At 37.9% G+C, this 19965-nt stretch overlaps 1 protein-coding gene across 1 annotated transcript; it reads right to left on the reverse strand.

Moving 5' to 3' along the window:
* On the reverse strand, positions 1 to 10930 carry opn4xa (opsin 4xa). The gene is made up of 9 exons (XM_038734065.1): positions 10794 to 10930; positions 6099 to 6232; positions 5387 to 5590; positions 5103 to 5274; positions 3744 to 3905; positions 3387 to 3494; positions 3109 to 3304; positions 2521 to 2655; positions 1 to 1094 (listed from the first exon to the last, which is right to left on the reverse strand). Exons 1-9 carry the CDS (start codon positions 10925 to 10927, stop codon positions 654 to 656), a joined length of 1686 nt encoding a protein of 561 aa, XP_038589993.1. The 5' UTR covers positions 10928 to 10930; the 3' UTR covers positions 1 to 653.
* Positions 10931 to 19965: the final 9035 nt, after the last annotated feature.

Genomic DNA, 19965 nt, shown 5'->3' on the forward strand with positions numbered 1-19965 from the left:
ATAGTACATAATGTACTTAACTTACAAAACATGAAAAACACATACATTACAAAGAGTTCTACAGTGACTCATTAACGCATTGTAGACATTGCATTATCAAGAAATAGTAACCAAATCTTCTCATTGCTCATGTAAATGAGCAAGGCTGATAACTTCGCTTTAATTTATTTAGCTTAGCTTTAATTACAAAGTAAACACGTGTGAAATCAACTTTTTCACAAAATACACAATAAACTTTCCAAAAAATAATCTTTGGTCTCTTTACAACAAGTTGATTATAAATCTAGTTGCTCTTTTTATTAATTGTTTTTGATATGCAGATGATTTCTGGCTTTGTTTTTGTGTTTTTATGCATACTATTTTGAAAGGTCTTTTTAGAAGTTTAGGTTCCATTTCTTTGTTTATGTTGCAGTGTTGAACAAAACAGTGGTAGCATTAGTGTGTATATTAACAGCAAGCCTTAACTGGAGAGGTATGTGTGGATTATCTGTTAATACAGTCGTGTGTCAGTCTGCACAAAAGACTTGTAAACACATGTATTTGGCTGCAGTGCATGGTGAAACAGAGGAAATAAAAGTTCATTTAGTCTCGAACAAAAAAACAAAAACAAATTTGTTTACATAGCCACGTGGATAAATAAACATATTCAACATTTAGCTTCCTGGTGTTGGGGAGAGAAATCTTTGCACAGACCCCAATAGTTGAGCAGAACAGTCTAGAGGCTGCAAATCGAGTAACAGCTCTCTCTGTCTGCTCTGTGTGCTTTGTTTGTCGTCACTACTGCCATGGTCCACAAGGTCTGTCTTTGAGTTAGGTCTGATGATGGCTTTGAAATGCACAGATACAATATTGTCCAGAGAGTCTGGCTTGATGAGGACCTGTGACTCATCATTCTCTTTCTGTTCTTGCTCTGCTGCTCTCTGTTCATAATCACCCTCTTTCTCTTGGCTGTCTTTTTGTTTCTTCTCTTCATTCCAACTTTCAGGATTCTCCTCCCTTTGCCTCACCCAGGCCGAGGGCAATACTGTGTTGAAAGTCTCTGGCAATATGTTGTGGTCACATCTGTTCAGTGAGCCTCGCTCTGGGATGGGAATCTAGAAGCATTTAAATAAAAGACAAAGTAATGGGCATGGATTGAGGCTTTTTATGATTTTTTTATGATTGTGATGACATGTTATGGCTTTGACGCAATGGGGGTGGTTTGTGGTGTCCACCCCAGGCTAATGTCTGGCCGCCTGATACAGTACTATATTTTCGGTCGCTTATTTTTTACTTGCCTCTGATGTTGGTGACAAAAAGATATGATATCCCATTGCAGCATTTCCCATAGCTCCTTCAAAATAAAAGCTAACTGGAGTTTTGTCAATACAAATGCTTTTAATGTGAAGGAGCATCAGCAGGAAATGTTCAGTTTGCTTTAGCAGTTAGTGCTCCAGCATTACCAGCTCCAGTATAGTTTGGAGTAGTTTGTAGAACAGTGACCACTGTAAATCAGTCATCATTAAATGAAAGTGACAGGAGTATAAGCTTTTCAGTGAACCTATATTGATAAATCTCAAAGACCTACTGTAACTGGAAGAGCAGTGGGTTTGGGGCCTCAAGTATATTGCTAAATAGTAAATAGTTTGTTTGTCTGTGACCAGCAGGATGTTAATAAATTTACAGGATTTTTCTAATCCAGTCAGTTTTAAAATAATAGAAACTCAAACACAGTGCTTGTTTTCAAGTTGGGGCAAGAAAGCATCTGAGAGCCAGGACAATGAAACAAGCGTCCTGGCCTGTCCACCTAAATGATGAGTCTTTTATTTTAATAATGTGGATGTTTTTGCACAGTGGAAGGGGAGTAAAAATCATCTTGTTTAAGGTAAGATAGCTCAGTCTGACTGTGTTCATTTTTTATGGCTGCAGTTATTGTTTGTTGTGTAACTTTGGGCAGGCTGTATGATCAATACACGATAAACATCAGGTCGTGTACAACACTATGATGATCTCAGTGTGGTGCTTGGTAGCTGTCACTCACAATTAGGTTAAATTCATTGCACAAAAGGCCCACCTAGGGTAGAGGGGTTATGGTCTAATTAGTTTCTTCTGGATGGGTCTGTAAACATTGATGCTAATATCTATTAAATGAAAGCAAGAACAGAAACAGAAGAACCCAACTTAAAATAGCAGATATTAAGGTACAAGATTCATAAGTACTGAAAGCTGAGGACAATATTATAAAAATTCTAGTAAATAAATAAAATGGCACTGTTTCTCTACCTTTTGTCAGCACATCTACAATACTTTCAGGAGCTTGTTTTAGGTTCAAACATTTTGGCCATAAACAAACATCATGATATAATTTGCAGTTCCATAGCACACAGAAAGATTGAACAAGATACTAGTGTATTTGCCACCCCAATATGACTCCCGTCAGCCAGGCCACCCATACAAATACTGTCTGGCTCCACCACAGCTTTGACGTCAAGATTATTTGAATCTAAAATCAACAAATATAATGATGCGCACCTACCTTACCTGTTCCTGGCTTTGGCTTCCCCTTTCCTTGGTCTGCTTAGCCAGTGAGTTGTACTCTTTGTCCCTCAGAGCTCCAAGGGAATAGCTGGACCTCAGACAATGGCCGATAGGGTCCAGCTCCACGTCACTCCACATCTGGTGCAAGGGATATTCACATTAATACACGTATCAAGGTAAGTATTTACTAATGTGATATCCATTCAAGGTAAGGAGGGCAATGCTTACACCATGTTTGAACCTCTGCCATTGCTAAACAGCTGTAATAGAATTGTAAATCTGCAGCTTTTCTGTGATTTATTTATTTATTTATTGTTATGGCCTTTCTTGGCCAAGAAATATGACAACAAAGTTAATGTTATGAATGTATACAGTTCTTATGCAAAGAGAGTATTTTAATATCTACATATTCTGCATAATCCAAAGATTTCTAGTGACATACTGGCCTAAAGGCAACTATACCAACTATACCAAAATAGGAATCAAGACTAAGACAAAAGACAACTTAAATGGGCATTTCTGTGCATTCAATTTCAGATCTCTGTAAACACGTCATTGATGGTGCAACTTGACCTGTTTGCTTGCAAAAACTTGCATTGAAGCCAAACTCACTGTGTCTGTCGTAGACAAGGAAGAAACTCTGTGAAACTTGGTTTTTGAGACTGATGACTGTCTGCTCAGTGTCGAGTCCCTGAATGAGCAGTCACTCTGTGACACTGATATGCAGTCCCTCCTGGTGGCCTGGGCTAGGAAGTGTAGACAGGGAACCTTTTCTGCTAGGGTGTCCCTGTTGAAAAATAATTATCTCTCAGCAAAACCTCTGTTATCTTTCCCCTCTCTCTCCCCTGTTATTTTTAAGCTTAGCTCACCTGTATTTCGCGTGAATGATGGCGTAGATAAAAGGGTTGTAGATGGCCGATGCTTTGGCTATAACAGCAGGGACAGCTTTGGAATAGGGATTGAGGATGCTTCCATATCTGAAAGGTGTAAAGCATTTGTAAAGAATAGAACTGTGCATCACCTGTGTTGTGGTACTGGTACTTAGTTTGACCGTATACAAGAAGTAGAATATGGTTCATGGTTAATGGCTGAAATGAATTACATAGAGCAAGCTAGCATGTTTTATGCCAGGGTCTACCATGCTGAATGCACACAACAAATGCAGTTAAACTATTACATGATTATATCATAAAGAGCCCTTGACAGTTGTCATACTGTATATTTACCCAGCCCAGGCGATGAGTGTGACACATGCATAAGGCGACCAGGAAAGCACAAACACTATGATGACCACAAAGGCAATCTTGGCCAGCTTCCATTCAGTCTTGATAGACTGCTGCTGGATCAGGGTTGATTTCCTCACCTGGCACCCCAACTTCTCCACATCTCTGTTAGGATAGAGAGAAGGAATTGAGCAATTTTGTCTATCTATAGCCTATTCAGAGGCTAAATAAAGTTAAATAAACAAAACCAAAAGAAAAACAATGCAGCGTTCTCAGACAGTTTTTTATTATGTAACATCTACAGGACTGTGGACCCAAATGTAGACACAGTGAGACACGTGTGGAAGTTAAGATGTACAGGGAACTATCTAATTTTTCTTATTCTCTCACTTTAATATTCTTTTCCCTCCTTGCTATCCTGAGGATTGGAACATTCTTAATGATGGCAAACACAATCAATTTCCACATACATTCAGGCATTCTTTCAAGTTAACAGCTCCCTTAAAATAAAAACTAAAGGTTAATTCCATTCTAACTTGGTTGTGACTGCCAAATTGACCCCTGAAATGTGTAGCAGCTACAGATATAGCACAAGGAGGGCAAAAAAAAGACAAAAAACATATAACAAATATACAGCTGCACAAATAGAAACTAGAGAAGGGAAGACGGAAAGAGAGATGAGATGCGGAAGCCACATCACAATATATATGGTGCTTGTGATTGCACTTAACAAATTGTATTGCAGTAATTTCAAGCCTTTTCTGAAACACATTCCAGTAGATTGTTGATGGGACTGCACTTCAATCATGCGATGCTGTTTTTAAATACCATAAAACGTCAATTAATTGCTCAGGATTTTATTTGCTTTAATCACTGCACTAACCCTGCCTACATTTGGGACAGGCCTTTAATTCCTTTCACACAAACCTCTTAAATTGTTTATTTAAACTAGTATGAATATTAAAAATTAGGCTTTATTTGTCTCTCTTGTTTACCATATTCTTAAGTCTGAATTGTTTTTGTAAAATTAACATTATAATTGAACTGTGGAGAATCTAACCAATCTTGTGATGTGTAGCATGTCCATATTGACAAACGTTTAAACATTTATATCTGCATGCGTGATCTAAGTAGCTTAGAACTAGCTCAAGCAGATGACACGGTAAGGTTTAATACATCCAAAGAACTTGTATAAAAATTGAGACCTGCGTTTATTTGTCAAAATGGGTGGCAGCATCAGGCCAGAAAAAGGAACAAGAGAATAATTTGGACTAGGCTTTTAATTGAAATTCTATGTTGGTTATTAAGTAGACGTGCTGTAACATATTAACCTGTGAAAAATAAAAAAAGAAATGCATTCACCTGCTTGCCTGGCGGATTGCCAGGAACATGCACAGATAACAGTAGGATATAATGCCCAGAGGGATGAAGAATACAAAGCAGCATAACATCAAGGTATAACTTTTATTGGCAGGAGTAGATGTCACATAGTCCCATGTGCATGAGGTCATCAGGCCCTCAGGTATGTACGAACCTTGAGAGAAAAATTAACACAAAAATAGATAAGAGGGAAGTGTAGGGTCTAAAGTATAAAATGTGCATAGTTTAATAAAAAGAGTAAGGAGTTGAGCAAATACATTACTTACTCCACCCCAAAAGTGGTGCAAGGCTCCAAGCTAGTGAGTACAGCCAGACCAGGGCGATGGAGAGGCAAGTGCGTCTCTTGGAGGTCCACTGTATGGCCTGCAGAGGCTTGGTGATGACAATGTAGCGGTCTATAGAGATGGCTAGAAGGTTTATCATGGAAGTAATTCCAAATAAAGCTCCACAGAAGGCATACATTTTACAGCCTATGGGGAAAAAGAAAGATGAAAGAGTTTCATTAATACCTTTCTTCTTCTGAATGGTAGATAACAGATGACTGGAATAATTACACGAGATAAGTAATATGATTGGTCAGTACTCCAAATTGCAATTTACCCGCTATTCATATAGTCAAGGGTGTAGGTTTGGTTTCAGAAGTCAGGTAAAATAGGCTCGGGGGTTGGGGTAAAGAGAGAAACATCAAAATATTGTTTCCTGCATTTTTCATTCATGGCTAAACAAATTAACAGCAGCCACAGATTGTAACACAACACTCATATGCAGAATACTAAAAACGACTTAAGAATACTCTCAACATGCTAAAAAGCTCTTAAAATTTTGCATGGGAAAAATACCCTAATGTTTTTGCAATATATTTTAGTGACATAAAAACATAAATGGGTACTGTATTTCACACAAAGCTCCTTACAGAAACAACATAGAAACATTTTTTGTAGACCGCATACAGTTTAATTGAATGTGGATAAAAAATACCTGTTTCACCAAAAATCCACCCCTTGTAAAGGGAATTAATGAAGAAGATGGGCGACTGTGTAATTGCCATGAGGAAGTCACTGACTGCCAGGTTCATGATGAAAATGTTGGGTGGAGTCCGCAGGTTCTTGTTACTGAAACACACGATGATTGAAAGGTCTCAAATCCAAAGTAGTTAGTATGCCACAAAACAATATGTTGACACATTATTAAACAAAATATATTTCCAGAAGTGATTGCAAGATTGAAGATCTACAGTAAAAGTATGACCTTTCAATACAATAGCAATCTGTTGTGAGTTAGTATGCTTACACTCTTTATTTTACACACATTCAGTCTTTTGCTGCTGTTACTGTACCTCATCAGATATAATGGGAGGAACAGGTTTTTTTGGTACAGCTTGACAATTTCTATTGTGTAAAACATCCACTGCCTTGCCCAAAATCCCATTAGTTCTTATTAGAAATCAACCAGATGCAGATATAAATGCATTTTCATTGGTTGTGCCAAAGCATATCAACAGTTTTGCTACTTGTTTGTTCACTGATTGCGTCAACTCGTTTCTGTAATTTGTGACAACACATGAAAACAATATAAGCTTGCAAAATGGTCAAAAGTACTATTTGTGATCTCCATAATCTACAACAAGAAGGGAGGAAGTAAGAACGTTTTGCCCAGTTAGCAGACTAATATGATGTTATCCTACTTTATAACTAAACCCCACTATGTTCAAATAAATGTTAAGATTGTATTTAAAATTTCTGGCTGTGAATTAAAACGGATTATATCACTTTTTAAAGATAAGGGGCCAATGCAATATCCATCCAATAACTCAATCCACATCTCTAACCATAACAGGCAGGGGAGTGGAAATCAATAACAATGGCACATCCAAACAATCACTTTAAATAATACTACTATACTGTCATTCTAATGCTATTAATCTCTTAAGGCAAGTCCACATCAAAGATGGAACCAAGATGCATGATTGCAACTCATAGCAGGGGAATCACAAAATCATAAGTAAACACACTGACATAAAAGTAAAATGGAGGAACACAAGCATATATTCACTATTAATTAGCGGACTCCCTTATTGACTCTTTTTGGCAAAACCTGTTAGCATGTAAAGAGTACAGTCAGCAAAGGCCACAACAGTGATTTTCTTCCAACAGTTGTAAAGAAGAATAGTCATTCAAAGCGGACACTACAACATTAGACATCAGAAATCCAATTAGAAATGACTCCAACACAAGCTTCGGTACTTTCTGACAGGGTAAAGGTTAAGGCTGCAAAGGAAATTCTATTGTCTTTCGAAACATCTGTGTGCCTCCCACAAATGAACACTAACACAGAATAGAACAACACAGCAGCTTCATTTTCTTAATTGGAGCCAAGCCTGTGAGCAAGTCCAGGAAGAAAATTAAATTTGCACTACAACATTTGAGCGCGATTAAAAGCTTTGTCCCTGATAGTGACTTCTTCTAACGTCCCTCATGTCTCCCTAAAATCAATTCTCTTCTCTCTTCTGAATAAGTTTGCTATTCACACAATCTCACTTCATGAAAATCTGTGATACACATTATTATTTATTAACAGTAATGAGCTTGGAAACAGCGGTCCAGCTGGGACCCCCAGCATATGTCGACAGTGCTTTTTCTAAAGCTGTGAGTGGGCACAGATGGTCAGTACGGGTACTTGATATTATCAGAATACTAAATATTTATAGCAGCCTTTAATGTCTTTTATCCACTCGCATTCATTACATTATACTTATTTACCGTGACATAAAATGCATAGGGAGTATAGTGGCACAGATATTGGGTGAATATTTGTTGCAAATGAATTGAAATCAATGATAATATTTGCATGTTTGTTCTGGATATCTAAATGTTAGACCAAAAAGACCAAAAAGAGTAAACATTGCACAGACGGATAAGTTGGAGTGTAGTTCTGTGTTTACATGCAGGTGAGTGGGTGTGTACTGACTGTGATTGGAGTAGAGATCGAGTGATGCTACATTTGAAATAGCTGTGCGTAGATGTGTATCACTAGAGGTTAGACCTTAATGCAGAAAACATGTCAGGCCAAGGGTTTTATCTAACACTCGGTGCTTCAGTGCATTCACTATCTTGGGTTACTTTTTGTCTGTAAAAGAATGAGGCAGGGAAGGTACGTTTTAGGGTACATCATGATTTGTGTCAAGTGAAAGTAAAAACATTTAAAAATGAGAGGAACCTAGAAGAGCCAATTTTTTTCCCTGCAGACAAATTTTTCGTGTAGTCTAGATGAGAATCTTGTTGCATTATCTGACATCAGTGTATAGTGTGGCACATGCTATTTATTGGATTACCCTGAGCTTCAGTGCTGTTATTTAAGCTTCATGTAGGTTTAGGTGGTACAACGTATCGACTGTATGAAAAAATAACATATTAGATATACTGAATAATTGAAATTATTCATTGATTTATCCGGTACAGTTAGAACATTACTGAGCTGCTTCCTGGTATTTAATGCCTGCAGGCTGCTGTGAAGACCTCTCTGCCTGTGCCTGTGCTTATGACATCTGTGCTTCCTAATGCAAGAATACACTGTTTTCCATAACTCAGCACTGTAAATATCTGCAACATCCAAGAATTTTAGTGTGCGCTGTGCATGTTTGAAAGTATACCACATGAACTGCTTAAAGTGTTGACTTTTAGTTTGCTTGTCCCTAAAAATTAGGCATTGGTATATAACTTGTAGTTAAAGGTTCAGTGTCTAGGAGGATCTATTGACAGAAATGCAATATAAAATATCCATAAATGTTTTCAGTGGTGTGTAAAGACCTTACATAATGAATTGTTATGTTTTTATAATCTTAGAATGAGCATCTACATACACTGCAGGTCCCCTTACATGGATGTTGCCATGTTGCGGGAGGCCCACATGTATTATTTAGCACTTGTGCTAAAACTGTAGCTTGGAAAAAGAGAGGTGAGCGGTGACTGATGGTGCATTCACGTGGTGTCGGAATAATAAGAATATTTTTTTTCTCTCCTTAAATATTTATTGCAAAAACAGAAATAAAGTGCGTTAAGAAGTATACAGAACTTTGATTCATGCAAAATCACGTATTGTATTTACATATTTTGCAAACATGTAATTTGTAATATGGTTAGTTTGCTGTCCATGTAGAGTGAACTAGATGTCTGTGTGTTGTTTGTATGCTCTGATAATACTAATCCAACAAATTTTTGTAGTAGCGTCCATGTTGAGTCCAGATTCCAACAGTAGTAGTATTAATATTCAGTAGATCCAAATATTGAATTAGATACATTAGAAAACTGATTAGATCTTAGTCAGATATCGCTAATGTTCTATTTAAATATCACACCAAAGGGACGGTTTGTCTGATTAACAGAACAATCCTCGGGCAAACTGTTTCTGTGAACTAACTTGTTTTGGAGTTTTGGAGCAGGACATGAACAATAGAGCACTGTGTGGCTAGCCGTGCACTTCTTCCTGACTTCCCAGGATTTTTTTCATAGGACTAGTTCACATGCAGAAATGTGATGGGCTAATTGAGGCTTGTTACAATGTCAAATATAGGTGCCAAATATGGGTGCATACCATTGACGGGCAGATTAACCTGTCATCATGCTGCCAATGGGGATGTGTGGTCCACCTTGTTAGGGAACTTGTCAGCACTTCTAGTAGTTAATCTTTTGCAACTATTTTAATGTAACGATGGACCTTGATTACAGTTTCCGTGGGAGCATTTTATTTTAGTGATGGTGTGGTTAAAATCAGCTTTCTAAATGGTGATTAGTTTATATCCTATCAATATCTTTATTTTGACCAATCTATTAAATATTCACTACAAACATAAATATAGTGAAATAGTGTTAGATATTAGCACTTCATAGAATAGTTAGCTGATATCTAAAATGTGTTGCTAAATGGGATCCACATCACATCAATTACACAAAAGTGACTACTAAGAGCCAAATATTGTCAAATGTTTATTTATTAACTATCTATTTTTAGCCACTTTATTTACAGGAGCAATAGTTGTGCTTTACAACACATACATGTACGGGCGTATCACTAGTAAATCTTAGAGAATAACTCAATGCTGGCTGTGTCCTGCAAGCAGCATATTAACAGCCCTTGAGCACCATGCAGCATGTCTCATGATGCTTCACTTCCTCTTTATTTGTTTTGTTTTTCTGAAATGCATTTGTTCCATCCATTTATCTGTACTCAGCAACCTATCTCATACATTACCTATACAATTAATGTTGTAGGAGACATGGTCAAAATAAGGCTTTTATTGAAAATATTATCATAGCTGTAGTGAAACCAATGAAAGGCTAATAAGAAACAATATGGCTTACTTTAATCATTTGGAACAGCTCCTTCTTCCATACTAGTTTTCACAGATAATAACCAAAGGCTGTAATGAGACCTGGGAGGATGCAGTGATGAGATTATTAATGATTTATTTGATTGATTTTTAAAAAGCAGAATTACAAATTTGGTTTTCAGGGTAACAAGGAGTTTGTTCTGAGTAAGCTTTTGTTTTTGTTAAGTTCAAGTTGTAAAAAAAAAAAGGGCTTGTAACAACTGATATAAATAATGCAGCTTTTACATTACATACATACATTGACGATGACAGACAAGCACATTCGTTGCCATCACCCCATCACTTACCAGAAAAATGCGTACATGACCAAGGCGTTCCCAGTAACACCCACTGTTCCAATCACAAAGACAAAGAAGGCAACAATGTAGTGAGCGTGGTCCTGAACATCCACCTGCCGGTAGAATCCACGTTCCACGTCCATTTCTGTGACATCAACCACACACACACACACACACAGATGTCAGCATCAGAGAGTCTATCTTTGTGCACAGCGTGTCCTAGTGTCTTTTATACAAACCCAGTCTTCCTCTCTGTCACTCTGACCCACTAAAGTCTCCAGCATTATGTAAGAGTACTTATCATGATCAGCAAGTAAAATGTCTGGGGGCCCCAAAATAAAAATAATTTGTGACGACATACAGCTTGCGTCTGCAACACTGCATCTTTAATCGGTTACCATTCATTCATGTCAACATTTTATTTAGTTGAGTCAGCTGGCTCAAGGTCACGTTAAATAATTTGTCTTGGTTGGGGTTTCTTTTTAATAGTTAGTAGTTTTTACATTACATATGTTTTATATCCATATTTATCCAAGGAAGGTTAAAATCAAGGGCAACTGGACTTGGTTTAACCTGCCTTGGATAACTATCAGGGACGTAGGACTGGGGGGACGTAGGACTGGGGGGATTTGTTTTTTTTTTTGCACGGTACCAGCTCGACTTGCCTCAACTCTACTCGCCTTTTTTTGGTTTTACATTGTGGAAAAAATTTACCTGTACCTGTTTCCAGGTACTTTTTTTTTCATATCACCTCCAAGGTGATACGAAAGCTGAGGCGATTCCAAGCAAGCTGAGGCGATGCTAAAATGTGACGTGAAAACACAGCAGACTGCTGATTGGTCAGAGAGAATTGTCACTATTCACTGCATCATCATTGCATGCGCCTGACAGAGGCCAGCAACAGAAAGTTTTATATGTTACAATTTTCATACGTTATTTCATTACTAAATCCACTTCTGAGAAGTTTTGAGATGAGAAATCAACTGTGTAGATTTCAAATATTGACAGTTATTTATGAAAAGTGATGGCGGAACAAAAAGTTTTTAGAGTTCAGGAGCCCCGCAAGTGGCAGCGGCGGGGGGAAGGCTGCACCAGCCGCCCGCTCACAGACCAGTCACACAGACCGCTGCAGCAACAACAGCAGAGGAAAACACAGCTGTAAGGTTTTCATACCACTTATCTGTCTCTACATTCTGAGTAATGTTGAAACGTTTTAACTTAAATCAAGGATTTTGTGCTCCGCCCCTGATAACTATGACCTGGATGAATGAGAACCTTTGCATATCCATATTAAAATTTTTTCCCATATCCATTGTTTTTTTATTTTCTTAATGCTTTAGACATGTACCTGTTCAGTGCTCACATTTCAACCATAGCCACTATTTTCATAAAGGAAATCTGAGGAAATCCCTCAGCTCAGGGTTTCGGTTTGGGAGGGTTACTGTTGGGCACTACAAACAAATTGGGTAGTGTATATGTAAGTTGTGTCTGTGTGGTCTGTTTTTGTGTGCACATAGTTTAGTTTTAGTTGTAAGTTGTTTCTCTATGACAGCCAATGTTTAAGCTTTTCAGTTCTTCAAGAAGAGCAATCATGCTCATTACACAGTAAACACAGACTCTCCTTTGCAAGGTATTTGAAATGGTATTGTATTAGGTATTCTTTTCCCTAATGCCTGACATATGGAAACTAAACTAACTCTGTTCCAAGAACTTTAAACTTTCTCCACATTGCACTTTGCCACTGAAATGTATTCCAGTTCACCTTATACACTACCTTGAAATGAAAGATTGAGTATGCGTTTTTTTGTATTATCTTATACAATCACAAGGATTATGACAGTCAGTGCCTTTTTAATATCAATTATTAACACTTGCAAACTGTTAAAGCGGTGGGCCAAATATCAATCATGATAAGATAAAATAAGAGCAGGGAGCTGCCATGGCCTTTCTGGTGAGAGAGGAGATCCTCACTCAGTATTATTGAACTGATTTTATTTTTTTGTTTTTACAAGGTCATTCTTAGGACAACCAAAATATGCATTTCAGAGCACATTTTTTATAATGAAAATGGCTGTATGGGCGTCGACACACTGTTCTACGTGGCCATTGCTCAGCTGCGGCAGTGATTGTAAGAGGATTTCTGTGTTTTGTTAATGTGATGGAATCACTTAACATTAACAGCATTTATCATCCCATGTAAACCCACTTCCTGTCTGCCTCTGATCTGCATTATAGATAGGAGTTAGGTGCAGGTGCCCCACAATGCTCTCTCTCCATTTCAGAAGATGCTGTAAAATGTCTGTCAAATATCGCATTAATAATTCGTCTGAGAACAAGAACATGTTTTAAATTTTGTCCGCTGTTGTGTTATCCAAAATTAGGATGAGGGATGGTACTGTCCTTAATCCAACAGAGCAGTAGTGAATCAGACTCATAATACATGTACATGAGAAATATGTGAGAATGTTGTGTAACATTCTTTATTATATACAGCAGCTACCATTAAAACATTCAATCAAATAAAAATTCAATAAATTGATAGAGCAGCATTTTCTGTGGTTTTCTGTTCATGGTGTTAAAGAATGAAAGCATAGACCTTTATATCACAGCACAATAGGTAAAGAACACATAGACATGCAGTGTGTCAGGTCTATACAGGGAGTTCATGCTGTGCTCAGTGAAGCCTTGTGCGTCAGAGGAACCCTCAATCACCTCTTATTTCCCTTCATTAGACATCAAAGCGCTGTCTAATGAAAGGCCCATAAATCAAATACAATACATTCTGATTAAGTGTGACTGTGTTCACACCAAAGGTGGAATGCACCCTTTGCTGTCTTTTATGACTATTTTGAAACTGACATGGGAGAATGTGTTCATGTTTATTCAGCCATTACTAATACAAAGTTCATGGAAAGCAAATGGATCGATAAGAAGGACAGAGCATGTCTTGTGTGTTCCATGTACTGTAAGTAAATGGGTTTTGATTTTCCACTTTGTTAAGTGGATATTGAAATACCTTCAAACTATGTTTAAACCGAAATTAAGATACTTCTTATGGTAAATGATGAATGAGAAATTCTAAATGTATTCGTAAGCATTACACAGAGCATGGTTACAATCAACAAGTGTGTTTGTTTGATATTTTCCTTTTTATAAAAATAGTCAATTTTTATTAGAAGTTACCCTCTGTGTTGGAAGATAATTAAATATACAACTCATGTTAGAGAATAGGATCGGTGAGATAAAGGGTAAAGCATCAGGTGATCAAACCCCCTTCTGACAACATCTGCAGTATGCATATGCCCAACTTCCATCCATCCAGCCATCCATCGTCAACCGCTTATCCTGGGTACAGGGTCGCGGGGATGCCCAACTTACAAAGTTTTTGCTCTCTTAGAAAGTTTGCTTCATATCAATCAATCATGGTTTATATAGGTGTACAACAGCAAAAAATAAAGACAGAAGTTCCCATCAAGTCAATTTAACCTCTATCCTGTAAAACTTAATCAAGCCAATATATTAAGAAAGTGTTACTTTACCTTATTGAAAGAGTGAAGCCCCTTTTCCTCTGTCTTTATAGTGGGCTGGTAAAGAGATCAGAGACACTGAAGCCGTATGGCATGTAAAAAATCTACCACGCTCCGGATAAGGTTGATGACTCCTTCTCTAATCCCCAAGTTAGATGGAGATTCTCTCATACAGTGCAGCAACAGTAAGCTGCTGCTATCAGTGCTTGAGGAACATGAGAATACACAGAAAGACAGACAGAACAAAAGCAGCAGCACATCGACCCACCCCCCTGCTGGCTACCCATCACACACAGCTCTCATATAGCACAATGCATCAATCAAGCCAGTGTGTGTGCGTACATGAGGACGTGTGAGTATGTGTGTGTGTTTGCGTGGGAAGGTGGTAAGAGGCTGGTCTAATCATATGAAACATTTCAGGTAACAGCTGTAAAATCTTTTATGAAAAAATGCGCTTATTAGAAACATTTTTTTAACATCAATTGCATTATTGTAGCATTGCAGCTTTAGCAAATGAATCAATGCAAATTGTGTGTTCTGCAAAGTAGTTTTCATAAGCATTGATTTCTGTGTGCCACAACTTAGTGGCCGCTGCTTCCTATTTGGTGCTTTGAGAATTTCAAAAAACAGTCTTGTAGTTCTAAAAGGCACCACACCTTTTACATGATATTAGACTTGTTCACTGCTCACCCTCATGTGAGGGGAATCTTGAGAAAAGCACTGAGATAAAAGCCTCCCAATGTTCATCTCATGCACAACTGAGCAGACAGCTGCAGCACCTGCTCTTGCCCTTGATATCTCCCTTTTCTACATTAAGAAATCTGGCCTCTTTGGTTGACTGTCATGGCACCTTACTTGGGTTGTGTGGGTGCGTAACAGTGCAGAATTTGCAGCAATTTATAAAATGGGCATTCTCTGTGAATACTCAGTCTGGATACCATCTAGCGAGAGGAGGATAAGCTTTCACACTTCTGGGTCACTGCACTTGGCAGGGAAACAGACCTAGCAACATACACTACCAACCAGCTAGCTCCACTATAATGCATTATGATATAGTACCACAGGGAGAAAGATATTAAAAAACAAATCAACCAAAAAGCAAAAAACAACTATGTTTTGTGTGTGTAATTTTCTTCCATCATTTGCTGGGTGAAACTACACAATTGTGATGACCAGCTGATTCACTGGGAGGACATTTAGCCTCATGGGTACAAGGCTTAACTGTTTTCTGTATGTAGTAAAGACAAAGAGAGCTTTCAGTAATTCTGTATACTTCATCAGAAAAGGAAATCTGAAATGTTTGCAAAGGAAGCATGTACAGGAGGTGAACTCAGTGTTTATAAATGTGCAATTGAATGCATTCCAGTACAATAGTCTAAAACTAACCTTATTTTAGTTTATAAGGTTACATTTTTGTTTACGCTCTCAGATAGGCATTAACTCGACTCTCTGGTCATTTATAAGGTCATTTTGTGATGTTGTATTGCATTCCATTATGCATATACAGAGTACAGCTAATGCAATGGATTATACACATTATGAATATAGTAAACGGTGTGATGTTGTGGGCACAGGGCAGCTTCATCCAGTTGTATTGCTACTTTGTCTGACTTTTCATAGTCTAGAGGAAGACAATTAAGGAATGTAGGATATGTGAATCACTGGCAATCCAACTGTCCATGTCTGGACCAGTAATAGGGTATTATGCCAAATGGTACATAACAGCTAAGTTGGATGATAATACTAAAAGATGGCCTTATACAGATGCATACTAATGTCAGAGAGTGCTGTTTGTTTGCTTCTTTTGCCTGAGGTAAACCTATCACAACCATAAAGCATCCAATTACTGTCAAAATGGTCTGTCACCTCTGTCACTCCCGGTGAGGTGTGAAAAGGACAATTGCATCCTGCAAAATAGGTTTCAATAAAACAGTTTGTACTTGAGAATGAGTCAGCCCTTAAGAGGTTTAAGGGATAAGCAGCAGTCTTCGCAGAATAGTATTCAAGAGGATCTATGGGGCCATTAGCAAACAAAATTTCATTATGCACAAGTATGCATCTGAATATCTAAAAACAGTATGGATTTAAAATTCAAAAACACGTTTGTTCAGCCAATCTAAGGTCACAAAAGGACTTTTTTCATGACATGACATGACAAGACAAGACAAGATAATGGCTACTGATGGCCCCCCTGAGGGCAAATACACACTTTTGTGTGCTAAATATCTATTTTTAAAGTGTATTGATACAAGTGTGATATTACACTTTAAATGAACATAGTTATGTAGTATTTTATAGGTAAGGAGTATTCTATGTTTTGATTATATGAATAAGCAAACCATTAAAATGACAAAACACATTAATGTAATAATCATCATATTCTCATGTCCAGGGAAGGTTAAAATCAAGGACAACTGGACTTGATTGAAGATACTTGAAGAGGGTTTGCTTCTCTTCCAAGAAACTTCTTCAGTCCTGGGAGAACTATGACCTGGATGACTGAGAACCTTCAGAGACATATTCTCACGGTAAACTGCTTTTTTGATTTAAAATCAGTGGGTGCTTCTCTGAAATAAAGCTGGTGCTTGTGTGGCCCTGGTCCATTTAGGGACTAGATGGCATTTTTCATTTACTTTAGGTTAACAGTTAGACAAAGCTTCTTCTTCTTCCAGCCACTATAGGTTGGCTTCTCATTCAATGGGTCAATATGTTGTTACCTTTTTTATATATACTCTATGGTTGGGATGAACTGAGGATTCTAAATGTATGCTTGGTCCTAGTGCTGCAGCATTCAATAATTGCTTCTTACTTTGGACAATATGGTCTAAGATTACCTAGATTTATTGTGGACCCAGGTGTACTTAGGCAGGGATTCCATAATGTAACAATCTGACACTGGGATGGCAGAATTACCCCTTCAGTGCACACACAGAATGGACAGCCAGTGGGCCATCAGGAGATATTGACTGAATTTAACAAAAAGACATGTATTGAACAGCAACCAATAGTTTATTTACCCCCTACCACCCTCCCTCCACCACCGAAATCCCTTGTTTCCCTCCCCCCAGCCCTTTGCCCCCTTGCATGATGAACCAAGGCAGTACTCATAAAATTGAGTACAGACACAAAAACAGAAACAGCTAACAAACATTAACCATTCCTCCCCAACCCCATCCCTCTGCTACCCAGGAATACCATGACTGTAATGATATAAACATTCAGCTTTCAGGCACAAATAAATTAGATAAATATATTCTCCTTCATCATCCATGACTATATCCACAGAAATAGCCCGGAGTATACATAAAATACACGTATGTATATTAAGTAACCAAAGAAAATATACAGATAGTATATGTGTATAGTGCTTTATTATAAACTTGTGGTTGTATGTATTTTTCAGCTGTAGTTTCATGTATTCACTTGCAGTTTAGAATGTACTATGAATACAGGTGCATCTCAAAAAATGTGAATATTGTGAAAAAGTTTTTTTCAGTAATTAAAGTCAAAAAGTGAAATGATCAAATATTCCAGATTCATTACATATAAAGTGAAATACTTCAGACAATTTCTTGTTTTAATCTTGATGATTACGGCTTACAGCTCATGGAAATCAAAAATCCATATCTCAAAATATCATAATATTAGAATATATAAAAAAATTAAGGGAACACACAGATGTCGATAAACTAAATAGTTCAAAGTTCAAAACCTTTCCCTACATGGTTTAATTTTTTGACAATAAAATGATGTAACAATGGTCAATGGAAACCAAAATAACCAACCGATTAAGGGCTTGATCCAAAATCACACTCAAAATGAAACTACAAAAATTGTAAATCACAGGCTGATCTGACTTTTATCACAGCAACCTGTAATGTATAATACTGAAATGTTGAACTTCTGATTTAAAAGTTCAGAAAAGGGTTCATTTATACCATCAGCACCTTGTCGGGTCTCCTTTTGCACAAATTACTGCGTCAGAGTTATGTGGAATAGAGGCATTCAGCCTGTGGCACTGCTGAGGTGTTATGGAAGCCTTGCCTTGCTTTGATAGCGGCCTTCAGCTTGTCTGTATTGTTGGGTGTGGTGTATCATTTTCCTCTTGACAATATACCAAAGATTCTCTATTGGGTTCAGGTCAGGCGAGTTAGCTGGCCAACCAAGCACAGTAACACCGTGGTCAGCAAATCACCTTGCCCTGTGGGCAGGTGCCAAACACTGCTGGAAAAGGAACTCAGCATCACCATAAAGCTTGTCAGCAGATGGAAGCATGATCAAGTGCTCTAAAATCTCCTGGTAGACGGCTGCATTGACTCTGGAGTTCAACAACACCAGCAGATGACATAGCATCCCAAATCATCACCGACTGTGGAAACTTCACACTGGACTTAAAGTAACTTGTGCCTCTCCACTTGTCCTCCAGACCCTGGGACCTTGATTTCCAAATGAAATGCAAAATTTGATTTCATCTGAAAAGATGTCTTTGGACCACTGAGCAACAGTCCAGTTATTTTTCTCCTTAGCCCAGGTAAGACTCTTCTGACTTTTGTTTCTGGTTCTCATTTCCTTGACACGTCTGTGCCTGATGGCTCTTGATGCACTGACTCCAGCCTCAGTCCACTCCTTGTGAAGCTCCCCAAGTTCTTGAATCGGCTTTGATTGACAATCGTCTCAAGGCTGCAGTCATCCCTGTTGCTTGTGCACCTTTTCCTACCACACTTTAACCTCTTCTCAGGTTGAAATTTAATTATTTATTCTAGTATTCAAATATTTTGAGATATGGCTTAGTGATTTCCATGAGCTGTAAGCTGTAATCTTATCTTTGTAAAAGATAAAAACAAAAATACATGCACCTCTATACTCTATGTACGTTTTTTATGGTTACTTACTATTTATTAGTATGGTTAGTTACTACTTTGTTTTATTTTTCCTATTTATTTTAGCTGCTTCACCAGACTTAATAACACATGCAAGAGCTCTGTAGGAATGTAGCTACAATCATGTGTATGTACATTAAGTTACGTGTATTTGCGGTCTCTGTGTAGGCAATGCTCACAAATCACTTTTATGAAACAGACCCCTGATGCTGTAATGGCCTCAGCAGTTCAAGCATGCAACTGTGCATGCAACCTTGCCTGACTCCATTTTCTATGATGTGGACCACGTCACCTAACCGGCCCTATTGTACTGTAGGTAGTCAACTCCATGCAGAGGCTTTGTAGAGATAGATTAATTCCCATATAGTATACCACCAGGTGACACATTGTAAATTAATGACTAGTCACCTTCACAGTATGCTTTTGAATGTCCTTTTATATTGATTATTTTCCTGCATTATGTAAGTGTCTCAGCATCAACAATAGTGAGGCAGTGGATGTTTAGAACTACACTTTGAATCCAGGGCCGTCATTAGGAGAAAATTATTATCTAATGGCACAGAGGATCAACTACTCATTTATATGAAGGGCTCCTGCAGACCTGCCTATATGGATTACTACAGCTTTAGTTATAGTCACTGGCACAGCAGCTCACAAGAATGAGATATTAACTAGGCGAGGGCACTCAGTAAAGTGCAGATCTCCACCAGGTGTGTCTGGGGCATGTGGGTGGGCAACAGGAATTGCAGGACATGCTGTGTGTCTAGCATACAT

This window comes from Micropterus salmoides, unplaced genomic scaffold, assembly GCF_014851395.1.
Source record: "Micropterus salmoides isolate LMB-PRFRI ecotype aquatic unplaced genomic scaffold, ASM1485139v1 Ms_hic_scaffold_20, whole genome shotgun sequence".
NCBI classification, from domain to species: Eukaryota; Metazoa; Chordata; class Actinopteri; order Centrarchiformes; family Centrarchidae; genus Micropterus; species Micropterus salmoides.

Bases quoted from the DNA above. Each gene is read 5' to 3' on its own strand.
- opn4xa (XM_038734065.1), bottom strand. From the start codon at position 10,927: ATGGACGTGGAACGTGGATTCTACCGGCAGGTGGATGTTCAGGACCAC. The intron at 5,275-5,386 runs GTAAGTAATGTA...TTTTCTCTCAAG, and splicing joins TGCACCACTTTTGGGGTGGA to GTTCGTACATACCTGAGGGC. The intron at 1,095-2,520 runs GTAAGGTAGGTG...AAATGCTTCTAG, and splicing joins GAAGCCAAAGCCAGGAACAG to ATTCCCATCCCAGAGCGAGG.